General features: G+C 40.0%; 2 protein-coding genes across 2 annotated transcripts; both read left to right on the forward strand.

Moving 5' to 3' along the window:
- The first annotated feature begins 2858 nt into the window (after positions 1-2858).
- Positions 2859-4517, forward strand: ttc32 (tetratricopeptide repeat domain 32). Its single transcript, XM_034527638.1, has 3 exons — positions 2859-2996; positions 3195-3361; positions 4229-4517. Exons 1-3 carry the CDS (start codon positions 2881-2883, stop codon positions 4354-4356), a joined length of 411 nt encoding a protein of 136 aa, XP_034383529.1. The 5' UTR covers positions 2859-2880; the 3' UTR covers positions 4357-4517.
- Positions 4518-5168: 651 nt separating this feature from the next.
- On the forward strand, positions 5169-10234 carry zpax1 (zona pellucida protein AX 1). Its single transcript, XM_034527654.1, has 21 exons — positions 5169-5284; positions 5366-5442; positions 5522-5617; positions 5693-5817; positions 6008-6151; positions 6224-6298; positions 6390-6554; positions 6630-6726; positions 6807-7024; positions 7104-7260; positions 7337-7545; positions 7641-7758; positions 8238-8434; positions 8500-8614; positions 8694-8863; positions 8939-9030; positions 9114-9244; positions 9331-9520; positions 9622-9763; positions 9851-9977; positions 10044-10234. The coding sequence occupies exons 1-21, from the start codon at positions 5265-5267 to the stop codon at positions 10124-10126; spliced, it is 2748 nt and encodes a 915-aa protein (XP_034383545.1). The 5' UTR covers positions 5169-5264; the 3' UTR covers positions 10127-10234.
- Positions 10235-13378: the final 3144 nt, after the last annotated feature.

The raw sequence follows: 13378 nt of genomic DNA on the forward strand, positions 1-13378 counted from the left end.
TGAATGGCTATTGCTTAAAAAAGTGCCTAAGTTTGATCGTACTTCTATTATATTTTTAAAAAGGCTAATGATACAGTTTTAGTCTCTGCTGTACTATAAAGTACAACCCATCACTCTAAAATGTGTGTTATGTGGATACAGAAGAGCCATTATATCAGTATCCCTTGTATAACTGTACATTTCAGTGCCATATATGTTATTTCTGTGTCAATATAGAAAGGTAAACATGACGAGCTCTCACATTTCTATCAACGATGTGTTATAATTTACTTTGGCTTCACAAAATCAGTCAAAGCGATCTGAGGTCAAGGGAAGACCACGCCCTGACCCTTAACCTTTATTACTCAGAAAGAGACATTCAGTCACTAAACATTCAAAATAAAGATGGAATGGAGTCTACAATGAGTGTGACTGAGCACAGCTATGGATTCAACTAACCTGTGTTGATAAATTCATTTGGACGATAACATTTTTCCGACACCACCATCTGTTTGTGTACACTGCCATCACCATCATGTGTTTTTTTACACCTTCAGTGTTGCCAAAAACTGTACAGCCAGAGGTCATCATGTGACCCCTGAAATGAGTCGGTTTATTTGGCTGACGCAGCGCTGACAACAGAGCGTCTCTGTCTGCTCGGTCTGAGTGAGCTAAAGAGTCAACACGCTAACGTTTACCTCTCGTCTGGTTTGGATCCTCTCCCTGCTTCCTTTAACCTGACAGCTGTTTTGTGTTTGTTCGCTATTTTAGTGGCTTCCATGGTTACCACACACATGGGCGGTCAGGGAGGTGAGCCCACCGGAGTTTTAGTGTAAAAGGATGAAGTGGGAAAAACATAAACTAGAATTCTCTCAAAAACAGTTGAACAGTGTTCTGTTTCATTGATAATTACATTTTGTAAAATGTACTAAAGAAATAGTTGGACATTTTAGGAAATAGATGTAATGACTTTCTCGCCAAGAGTTAGATGAGAAGATTCATACCCCTCTTATGTTTGTAAACTACATATGAAGTTAGGAAGTTAGGATGGAATACTTATGATGCTATGACATTAATATTAAGGTAGAACAGGGCTAATATATTATCAAAAAGTATATCAGTATAAGAAACATAACTGTTTACTAAAGCAGATACATATGTGTTACTGCGTTAATGTGGGGAACATATATATATATTTTTGCCATTTTGTTTTTTTTAACTTGCAAATAGATAAGACATATTTTGACACATGTATATCCAGAGAACTTTGAGAGCATGAAACACTTTAAATATTCCGTTTCAGATAAGATTTGAGCATGTATTGAGTGTTCAGTCCTTTCCTGGACTTGGAAATATACTATAAATTGACCTTTCTTTTGTGTTCTTTTCCTGCCATATTCTACCTGCCGTAAATGAAGTAAGGAATTACAATACACTACACAATACAATACAATACACAAATAACTGCATGTATCATGTTTTTAAAGTGTAATCTGGAATATATATTATTTGGTAGTCTCTGGTTAACTGAAGAATTACTTGAAGTTTGAGACAGTAGTGACCTGTGGGGACAAGTGTGATGGCGTTGTGTGTCTGTCAGTAAAGACAATGAAGGTGTCTTGCATGTGTCTTCTGGTTCTGCCGGACCAAAGTGGACTCTGATAGGTTGTCTTAGTTCTCTCAGCAAACAGCAAATGTTCGGGTGCAAGAAGAAGCGAGAGTTCCCTGGCTGTTGAACATAACAGTCTTTGCTTCAGCTGTACAGGCTGCCCATGCCACAATAAGCTGGTTCAGACTTTCCATAACTTCATGGAGTTTTAAGTGGCCTCAAATCTGACAGCCAATGACGAATGCAGTGCAACAGGTAATCCTGTCTCATTTGAATGCATTAAAGAAGGTCTTGTTATTTATTGAATTTTGAGCTGTCTTCTTCCTCAGTTTTATATAGTTTGTGACTTCTTGGGCTTTGTGGTTGTGGGTTGCAGGAACCTTTTGCTTCATGTGATGAAATGACCTACAGTTAACCCACAGGTTGCATGTTATTGCCATTTTCTCAGAAGTGTCGACAGCCAGCGGCCTGCATCATCTTCCTCCATTAGATTGGTTTCAACTCACCCACACAGTATGGAGATAAATGGGCCGCAAATGGAAACTGCATGGCCACTGAGCGGGTGGCCTTATTCACCAGGGCAGTGGACTTCCTCACCTTGCTTATATCTTGCTGTTTCAGATAGTTAGCTGGTGACTGGTGGAGTCTGTGTTAAAATGAAATGCATCATCATTTGAACTAGTTATAATGTCACTTACACAACGTGCACTGAAGACTTCCTTGCCTGTTTTGAGGAGATCTGAATCAATACTGCCACCTGCTCTTACAAAAAACTTTGATTTTGAAACACCATAAATCAGCTATTCTTGGTGCAGAACTGTTTTCAGATTGTATAGTTCTGAGTGGTCTGGATTTCAATCAGTACAATGTTTTGGGGTTATTTAATGGGAAATAATATCTATTTATCTTTTTATGTGCGCAATAGGTGAAGCAATATATGACTTATGGGAGGTGTCACATATTGTATGCATATCATTATTAAGTCCCAAAAAAGATTATGTTGAGAGTTGCATCTATGTCACAATATTACAAAAACACTGCAGGAAAAGGGGCATCTTTGTTAGCAGTAGCATATAAATATAGAGTATTGATTGTATGTAATATAATATAAGTTAGTAAAATCAAAGTGATACATTATATGAGATGCAATGGGAAAATATAGTATTTCCTTTTCGATTTTACTCTATTGATTGCAAGTCACGCCCGCTTGCCACACGCTGAAGCTGATTGGATGGTTTATTAAATTACGTCATATCCGTAGTTGGAAAAACACTACCCCCCCCCCTCAAACTATGGAGGAAGATAATCTCCCAATACTTGATTATGCTCACTCTGAGTTTAAAAGACAGCATTTCCAGCGGGCAGAAGAACTTTACACACAGTTTATCTCGTCCTGCGCACAGTTCAGGTACCGTTTGTTCCGGTTTGGAGATGTGAAACGAGCTTACAGTCCGCCACCTTCAAACTGGTGTTTCACAATATTCAGTCACATCAAATTCTTTGACCCGGTTTTTGCTAACTGTTGCTGACATTAATTTGGTTACTCTGTCATTTCATTCCATCAATTGTTAAATAAACCATATTTAACGGTGTCATGTTTCTACAGAGAATGTGAAGCTAGTAATTTGGCTGGTGCTTATAACAACCGCGGACAGATAAAGTATCTCCGGGTGGATTTCACTGCAGCAGTAGAGGACTTCACTTCCGCAATACAGACTGACAGCCGGTTTGAAATACCTTTCTACAACAGAGGACTCATCCGCTATAGACTAGGTAAGGGTCATAATAATGATACAAAAGCACGTTTGTTGTTGTTAGACTACAGCTGTGCAGCTATCGTCAAGCAGGACAGTGACAGAGCAAAAGTAGAGACTTCCGCTATGCTTCAAAATAAATGTCAAATTTTGGCTGCGTTATGATATTTTGTACTTTTAAAAAAAATTAATTAAGTCCAAACTGAATAAAAAAAATATTCATGGAGGAATCTATATCTATGGGTGCAAAGACTCTCAAAATCCATGACAGATTTTATTAAAAAAAGTTACAAAATAAAAATAAGAAGGAAAATGCAGATGCTTCCACAGAGGCATGTGGGGGTGTTTTGATCAGCATGCATATTATTTTAATTCCATTCTATGTTGCCCTTCAGTTACCAGTTACCAACATCTGTGAAACTATCATACAGACTCCTATTTTACTCCTGCATCTGTGCCAACAATGTATACATGTGTATGAATGTTAGTTACTGCTGATGTGCAGGTGGAACCTTAGCCACTGCCATCAGTGAATTAATGGGTGTGAATTATGACAAGTAGTGAGAAAGCGCTTTGACTGGTCGGAAGACTTGAAAAGCGCTATACAGGTCCATTTACCATTTACAATACTTCTGCATTTTCATGAACATTCATCTTGGTGTTAGTAATGTGTCTTTTGGCACAGGTCAGATCTAATATTCAGTCTGACAATCAAAAGTCATAATCACAACAAAAGGTGGGTTGAGGCTGTAGTTGTTGAATGAGTCTGCTGTGTCTTGCTCATGCTGCCAAATAAATAAAACTGCTAACTCTTAGCTAGCCAGTTAGCTAGTACCTCACAACTCGTAAACTTATTATGTATGTACATTTTTTTGCTATTTTACAGGTTTTTTTGACGATGCCAAGAGTGACTTCCAGCAAGCATTGATGCTCAATCCAGATTTTGAAGATGCCAAAGTGAGCCTGCAACAGACACTTCTGGACCAGCAGCACAAGATAGAAAGGGGCTACTGACAGCTTCATCAACTATAGAGTACTTATTTGACATTTTCTTAAATCTGGCAGCTAAAGAAAACATGGACATGTTGTCAATTGACTTACAATTATGTACAGCTGTCATATAACATATTATCGTGATATGATCTGAATTAAAATAATTCCTTTTCTGCACTTGATACTCTTCCAGTTGGGTACATTTGTAATGGCCTCATGAATAAAAGTATATAATTGTATTAAGTTTAAGGCCTGGATCACGCAGACTTATCGATCAGGGCTCACCAGGTGAAAAGATGAGTTTTGGTTTACTGTGAGTAATACTTTTTGTTGCACCATCTTGAAGACACTGGGGGGAGGTTTGTGATCATAAACAAACCTTGATCAAGTGTTGGCATACAGTAAAGATAATAAGTCTCAGCTGCATAGGAAAAACATGTTTTGTGTCTTAAATTAAGTCTTTCTAAAAGCATGGTTTTGAAAAAAAGACCGTCATTCTCTTTTGACACAATGTATCTCTTGAATTATATTAATATATTTGTGATGCCGAACTCAAATGTATATATGTTTGTAATTAGTGTAAAATAAATTATTTTGATCACACTACCGATTAATGTGTATCCATATATTAAGTTTTTCCAGTCTTCATAAGACATACATCAAACTCTCACATTGCATGTGAGCTGGGTGGAGAATCACCAAATGGTCATATATGTGTATTGTAATTAACTGATGGATAAAAAAGCAGGTGATGGTCTCACATGTGTATTGTAATTAACTGATGTATAAAACAGCTGGCGTGGATCAGAACGCAGTCAGTCACTTCTCTTCAGAGTTGTTCTGTTATCGGGTGTGCTGGGTGTTCAGTGCCAAGCTGATAGGGATTGGATTCCTCTAGTTCTTTTGTTTGGCTGCCCTCAGACTGCAACATGTGGAGGTTCGGCAACATGTAAGTTAATTTACTTTCTTTCTTTAAAAACTGCTAGCTGCACACTGAAAGTTGCTAAATTATGTATTTTACTTGTTGAAGTTTGTTATGGAACTTGATGGCTGCAGTAATCCTCTTGGGTCAAGCAAGGCCAAATCTGAAGGTCAATTCACAGTCAAGTAAGCCTGAATTCAAACAAATATACTTTACCATATCACAGAAAGTTTACTCTTCCTCACAAGCCTTTTCTTTTAACAGGCAGTGGTTTACATTCAGACTGCGCAGGTAATCTAATGAGGCTGTCATTGGACAAGGCCCTAGCAGTGGGGAATGCGCTTGAGGTGGAGGCCATCAGTAAGTGTACAATGTGCATGATTGGTTTATCACTAGGAGTGGTGTCCTGTCATGCTTGTCTTTATTGTTCCCCAGATGGCACCCAGCACATTGTGTTAACACCCAACTTGGCCGCTCAGTGTGGATACAGCATGGAGTCTGACCCGTGGGGTAACACCAGAATCTACTCGTCTCTGCTCGGCTGCTACGTGGACAACCAAGTATGTTTGAGTTCATTTTATTATTCGTTCATGATAAAAACATTTTGGTATAATTCACCTATTCCTTACAGTATTTGTGTGCTTTCCTAAAATGTAAATCAAACCTCTCCATATTTTCACTTCAATTGGCTATACAGTGTTCCCTCTTTATTTAACTTTACTTTAAAAGTCTTTTGTTTTTAATTTGTAGGACGATCAAACCTTTAATGTTGGCTTAAGGCTCCGGATGTACGGCCCCAGTGGATCAGATGTGGTTACCCATGATGTGACGCAGACTTGTAGCTACACTCGGTGGGCCTCCAGAGAGATTCTCTGCGACAGGAACTACATGGAAGTAGGTTACTTAACATCGATAGTTCTACCAACTTGACTCTAACGACTTAAGCCACCATTTCTTGTTTTTTAGGTGTCGCACCACATTGCTACTCCTGAAGCTAAGGGACAGGCTCAAGATGTTAAACAGATCGACACCATTCCTGATGTATGTGTAAAAAATCATCTATTACAGTAGACTTGCTTTTCAACCTGCACCATTCAACTGAGGAAAGTGTTAATTCTCCCCTTCCCTATAGGCCTCTGGGGCAGCACATGGTATCTGGAAGTTGACATTTTACACCCCAGAACCAGTGTCAATGGTGCTGAGGGAGGCTGAACAAGCCGGCTATGGTGCCATGGTGACCTCGACACGTCTGGTTATGCGATCCCCGTACAATACAGCAGAGACTTATTCGGAAGATGTAAGCAAGACGCCATCAAGTGTTTAGCATTAAAATTTACTTTGAAAGCATGACATTACACCTTACATCTCTTAGGTGGGTGGCGTCTCCATGAATCTGTTCAGGTTGAGTGCCTACTACAAGGCACCACATGGTCTGAGTGTGGTGAATTTGGTAGCTGCTTGTCCCACAGGCAAGTCTCGAGCAATTGCTGTATGGACACTGTTACGTTGTGTGACACAGTTGCGTCAACAATTGGTTTATCATTAACAGGCGGCGTCCTCTTCAACAACAATGTAATCTCTTGGCACGTACCTCGCCGTGTGCCACAACTGGTAGATGGCAGCTTTGAAATTCTAGAAATGCACATGGGCATCAACGGGAAGAGACTTGATAGCTCTCAGATGGCGGCACGAGGATACACGCTATCCACCAAAGATTTCTACATCGTCATTGAAATCCCAGTTGGCTCTCCTGATGGCCACTACAAGGTTGAGAAGTCCTTTAGCTTAGCAATGCAAGCGTCATTTTTATATTTTGCTCGTTTAGTAATGTCATGAATAATTGCAGAGCCATGCACCAGATTACCAGTACCATATCACCTATATTGTGGAGCCCATGCTTGAGGTACTGTGGAGGACCACTGACACCCAAGATGATGCCAGATACAAGGTTTTGTTCCCCATTACCACACCTCTTATGCTTCAACCTCTCCACAGCCAAGAAAGTAAGTCACATTATCTGATAGATGACAGGACCTTAGGCTAATGGAGTTGGCTATAAACCTGTTTTCTATTCCTCAGATACTGTCCCAGAGGCCCGGGTGTTCAGCGTTCTCTTGGGGCCCCTTCTTCATGATGTGGTGCTGAGGAACATCACCTTCTTCACCAGAGTTCTCACTGTTGAAGAGAGCAATGCCAGAGGTTTCACCGTCCAGGAGCACCGCTACTCCAATGGAACCAAGAGCATCTCTGTTTTAGTGCCCTTTGATGCAGATATTGTCCTGAAAGATGCAAGTGAAATTATAGATGCTATGTCACTTGGTGCCATCTTATTGGCTATGTATGAAGTGTTTCAGTGACATGACTGAGCTCTTTGTATCTGCAGAATCCTGAACCCTTGGTTACAACCTACTCCCTCTCTCTGATCTTTGGGTTTATCATCCTGCCTGAAGAAACTCCATTTGCCCACCCAGTCGAGTTGCAGGCGTCTCTGCAGGATGTTGGTGAGATATTAAGCTTTTCACGGTATCTAGCTCATAATTGTTTGGACACAACAGGTGACATGGGAGAGCAATTAAACTGATATTGCCATGAAGATTCTGCAGGTACTTCATTTATGTAATACAAGTTCTGATTTGTTTTATATATTTAAACTGTATATCTAAAATACAGATGTAAAAGGAACATCGAAAACATATATTCATTCAACTGGAAGCAAATTAAATCTGCAATTACACTTCATTTAGCGACTCTTCCAAAACAACTTACTTTCATACACGGCTACAAGGGGCAATTCAGGGTTACGGGTCTTTCTCAAGGACACATCGACATGGGCTAGCGTAGCCGTGGATGGAACCGTCAAGCCTCTGAAGGACGGACCTGCTAACCACTGACTCAGTCGCCTGAAATGACAGCAACACAACCCCCTCTGAGCCTCAGGGAGAAAGATGCTCATTCAAAATGTGAGCCTTTTCTCTTTTAGAGCTACCCACCATCACTGGCACCTGTGACCAGAACCAGTTTTACATCGGTGTGAAATACGGGAGTCAAGGCAACAATGTCAAGGCAATGGTTGGACTTCATCATCTGACACCTGAGATGGCTGACTACCAGTTCCATGAAAACAGCACTCACTTGAGCCTCGTTCTGCCCTACACTGCCAAGGACACAGCCTTCGAGGTATGGTTCACTAGAACATCATCAATAATCTTCTGCACTGGCTAACTTCCCTCTTTGTTTTACAGCTGATAACCTCAGAATCACTACGAGCCCGCGTTGACTTCTTTCTGTTGCATACCAGCAAAGACTGGGTGCTTGCTGATCTTTTCTTGTCCTGCAACTTCCCCTTAACAACAACCGGTAAGACTTAACAAATTGTAGTGTTTCTGCTGATGGGATTGTAGGACATTGTCTTCACCCTTACCACCTCTACCCTCAGAATGCTACCCCAATGGGACGATGACCGCTACGGCTGTGAAGGTGGATTCTGTGACCAATATCATCCCAAGTAGGCTGACCCTAAAGGACCAGTCGTGCAAACCGGCATTCAGCGATGATCGCTTTGCATATTTCTCTTTCAGTGTTGCGTCCTGTGGAACCACTAGAACGGTAAGTGTTAATTCATCTTAAATCTCCACATTATTTTCTTCAACATTCTAATGCCTCATCTTTTTTTTTTTTAAGTTCTTTGACCACTACATGCTGTATGAAAATGAGATTGCCTTGCCGTACAACAAAAGAGCATCTCCCACATCAACAGTTGGACCGCAGTACAGGTAAAGGGACTGGTCCAATCTTTTAGCCTAATATACTTTCTAGTGAGAGGTCAACCACTTCAGTGTATTCTTCTTCCTCCAAGACAAACTCTTTCCTGCTACTATGTGGTCAATGAGACTCAGACTGTTGGCTTCAGCTCACAACCAACGCTCTATGAACCCACCGCAGAGATCGGCTCAGGACAGTTGACAGTGCAAATGAGGCTAGCCCAGGGTAAAGTTGACTCATTAAAAACCTTGTTTTTGCAAGACTGTTCCCTGTCTGGGCCATGCCTCTTTCTAATTTGACTTCTCCTCCAGATTCATTGTACGAGCTCTTCTACCAAGCGGAAGATTATCCAGTTGTAAAATATCTGAGGCAGCCTCTGTATTTTGAGGTGGAGCTGGTTGAGTCTACTGACCCAAATTTGGAGCTCATCTTGGAGAGCTGTTGGGCTACACTTGATGAAGACCGTTCGTCTCTGCCAAGCTGGGATATCATTGTGGACAGGTAATGAGTAGCATAAAGCTAGGTGCAGTCTCAAAACTTGTGAAAACATAATTTTATAGGTTTAAAAAGAAGCATTTCAATGTGTATTTTATTCCCCCCAGATGTGAGAATCCAGATGACAGCTATGTAACAATTTTCCATCCTGTTGTGAGTGATGCCAGGGTTTTAGTCCCATCCCACATCAAACGCTTCTCTATGAAGATGTTCACCTTCACTAAAGATGAGGAGGTTCTGAAAGACGAGGTAAAATACGAGTTGTGTTGACATGAAGCGTGTAATGGCCCCATCGCATGGTAGCCCTGTGTAATAAACCCTTCTGTCCGTCTACAGATCTTTGTCCACTGTGATGCAGAGATTTGTGGCTCACACAGCCAAGCAGCTGGTTCATGCAGAGGCCAGTGTGTGCAACCTGCACACCAGATGAACTACAGACAAGAGAGAAAAGGAGTAAAACGGGGTAAGTGACATTTGGAAAACATTTTGTACACTGAGCTGTTGGTGATCGCTATTTGTCTTTTTCTAGTGCAAAGAGGAACAGACTCTACCAACCATAGGCAAATCTCCTCTGGACCTATTGTTTTGACCTCTGGTCAATTATCTGAATAAAGCATTTCCTGACTCTTGCAAATGTCTTCAATTTGTATCAAATCTTTGAAATATCCTTTTGGTTTTCACCCTCAATAAACCATGGGTGGATTTGTACAGATGCAGACTGTAAATTGGGGCACAAATGTACAAGTATCATTTTAAATAAAACTTATTATTTCTCTAACTATGTTTCTTGGCAGTTTTTCTAATGTTGGAAGGCTTTTTTTTAAAATGGTGCATCATTTGTAAGGAACATGGATTTCTGGGATGAGCAGCACAGCTGACTATGTAGCTTGTGCACATGAAAGATTTGCCAAATCGTCTCCCAAAGCCAAAAGCTTATTCTGCTGTTTACTCGTTAATTGATTGGAGTCTCGGAAAAAAGGAAGAAAGCCATTTTGGCAATTTGACACACTTCATTGAACAGTAAGGATCCTTGTTAACGTGTGTAAGAACCACACAGCCTGGCACTTCTTCATGCTGGTCACACACTGCTGTGGCATTTCACTCGACCAGTACTTGTCTCAAGTAAGCCAACTTGGTTATGTTCACGCTAGTCTAGCACATGGGTATTCAAATAAAATTCAGTGAGTTCCCATTAGACTGTCCGAAACATCCCCATAATGGACACTTTTGTGCCATGTTTAATATCTAAACTTATTACAGATTTCTATTTTATAATACAGACGAATGCATGCATATCTTCTCTGCAAAAAAAAAAATGTTACTCTTAAATATTTTTCTAAAATAAGTACTTTATTTTAACTGAATTGTCCTTCAGTTTATTTGGGTGTCAAGTGATGTCATAAGAGCCAATGTATTTATCTAAACTAACGGATCCCCGTATATGGCTCTTACTGATAGCACTTTGTAGTTTAACTTTATTGAAATGTTACTGTCTCGATTCTTGTTCTGAGTTTGGATAAAAGCGTCAGCTAAATGACGTAATGTATATGAAGTGGCATAAAACTTACTGCTGGTGAAATTACTCCATTTTCTTTTGGGTCAAACCACCGTAAGAGCTTTAGCCTCATAGGGGTCCATTAAACATTTAAACTTAATGTATAAATGCGTAGCTGTACAGTCATTCAAACGTAAAATAAAACTGATTCCTTTTACCTTTTCAAAATAAAAGTCTGATTTATCAAAGTACCATAAAGCCTCAATAAATTCTTCAAACGATACAATATAGGCATACGTCAAAACCAAGCAGGCAATCAACCCAAAACAAACCTTCTGTTGGAGCCAAAATTGGGTTGTTTTGGGGGAAGCACTGGGTGGGGACATGTAGTTCCTTTTGTTTGAGCACAGGGTGGCACATGCACTTGTGGAGGGCATATTAGGAAGTGCCAGGTAATGGAAACAGGTGTTGATGGATGGGAAGCACAGTAGTTTTGACCGGCTCGTGTCAAGTCGTTGATGTTTTGTCGCGGAATAAAAGGTAAAAAGATATACATCGTCTGGACATTGGAATTGTTTGTGGCGGAGTGCGCGTCTAGACATGTTCTCCCGATTCGCCCACCTAGTGGCTCAAGCCTTAAAGTTGGTTAAGGTTTGAGCCTCTACACCTTCCATGGGGTTATTTACACTCTCACCAAATTAGTGTTTTTACAAAATGGAAACCGTAAAACACACTTTCCACTTGCAGAATAACCCTTCAAATGTATACATCACGTATGTGTATGTATATCACATTTCTTAACTGCATAGTGCTTAAACAGCTTCTAGCAATAAAACTAATTTCTGGACAGGCCGCTCCAAAGCAGGCCTGCTGGTGCGCTCTCCTTTGTGGTTCAGTTCCTTCTCTCCAAACGATGTTTGGCTCCTCAAGTCCATCTTTGCCTTGAATGACTTCTGTGACTGTCCCAAGTCTCCATTTGCTTCCTGGTAAAGTATCCTTAGCGTCCAGTACTAATCACTGACCTGCAGGTTCCTTTTAGTGCTATGCCAGCCCTGTCTTGTTGTGAATGTTGTGGAGGTACTCTTTTTTTTTTTTTCCATCTACTACTACACTGTAAAAAGCGAACAGTTGGACCAACTTAATTGAATTACTTCAATTGGTAACACACAAATGAATTAAGTTTTCTCAAATTAAGTTAACAAGTTAGATTAACACAATTGCTTTAAGTCAAGTGTATGTAATAATTTGATCGTTTTCAAATCAATGGTTTGCATTACTCCAACTTAAAATGAAGGCAACTCAACTTAGTCTCCAGTTTTTCCAACTCAATTATTTGCTTGATACTAAAGTAAAATACTGCTCCTTTACAACCTAATAATATAGTTTCAGGTAAGGTAATTTTTATAGTAACCATAGTGTGGAATTTTAGTTTATTCAATCTAATTAAAATACCTTTCCCGAAGTTACAATTTTAAGTTGGCTGAAAGAAAATGTATACACTCAATTTTGATGTCTTTTAAACTTTATTATATAAATGTAAAAAAAACACTATATGCTTGTTTTCAAGAAAAACAAATATACACAACATGTGTACCAGTGCATAGCAAACAATACAGCGAGTATCAATGTGAAACCACAAATGTTATTGCTTAAATATCAATTTAACAATTTGTTCTACAAAGTGCCGAATAATGCAACAAAATGCTATGAAATCAGTATTAAGTACACAAAAAATTATGAAAATATGAACAGGCACTTATCTTAAGATTTTTAAATCAACTAAAACAAAAAGAGACAACCATATTTTTTGAAAATGAAACCATCTGTCTCAAATGGAAAGAACAATAAACAAACTCCTGCACCTCCTTACAAAATAAGTGTAAAAAGCATTCAACAATGTGGTTTGCTACCACAATATGGCACTAGGCTAGACAGTCTTCAGGTCCATTGTAGTGTTATTAGTTTTGAAGTCTGCCATAGAGATTTTGGACTTTGGGGGACATCTTTTGCTGCTCAAGATGCATGATAATTTTCTGGAGCACTTCAAAGGTGAAATGAAGGGGTTTGGGATTTGACAGGTTGAGTGCATATATCAGACCCAGAAGCAAGGCACAAGCTGAGGCGACAGAAGTCAGTCCATGCAACACCTGCATGCCCTCAATGACAATGCCAATGTCTTCAGGTAGCTCCTGCAGTCCTTCCCCCTCCTTCCGAATGACAAACACAGCCATAGTGAGCTGCTCCAGGTCCCTCTGAGCATCATTGGCGCCAGAGTCCTACAGAGGGCATGACAAACACAAACCATCACTGGCATCAATTGGCACTGTTATTCTATGCACTAGGTATGGGACAATAATACCACTGGCTTC

Source organism: Cyclopterus lumpus, chromosome 24 (assembly GCF_009769545.1).
Source record: "Cyclopterus lumpus isolate fCycLum1 chromosome 24, fCycLum1.pri, whole genome shotgun sequence".
Classification (NCBI taxonomy): Eukaryota; Metazoa; Chordata; class Actinopteri; order Perciformes; family Cyclopteridae; genus Cyclopterus; species Cyclopterus lumpus.

Coding starts and splice junctions, on each gene's coding strand:
- ttc32 (XM_034527638.1), top strand. CDS start 2,881: ATGGAGGAAGATAATCTCCCAATACTTGATTATGCTCACTCTGAGTTT. Junction 2,997..3,194: donor TCGTCCTGCGCACAGTTCAG/GTACCGTTTGTT, acceptor ATGTTTCTACAG/AGAATGTGAAGCTAGTAATT. Junction 3,362..4,228: donor ACTCATCCGCTATAGACTAG/GTAAGGGTCATA, acceptor GCTATTTTACAG/GTTTTTTTGACGATGCCAAG.
- zpax1 (XM_034527654.1), top strand. CDS start 5,265: ATGTGGAGGTTCGGCAACAT. Junction 5,818..6,007: donor GCTGCTACGTGGACAACCAA/GTATGTTTGAGT, acceptor TTTAATTTGTAG/GACGATCAAACCTTTAATGT. Junction 6,555..6,629: donor CAGAGACTTATTCGGAAGAT/GTAAGCAAGACG, acceptor TACATCTCTTAG/GTGGGTGGCGTCTCCATGAA.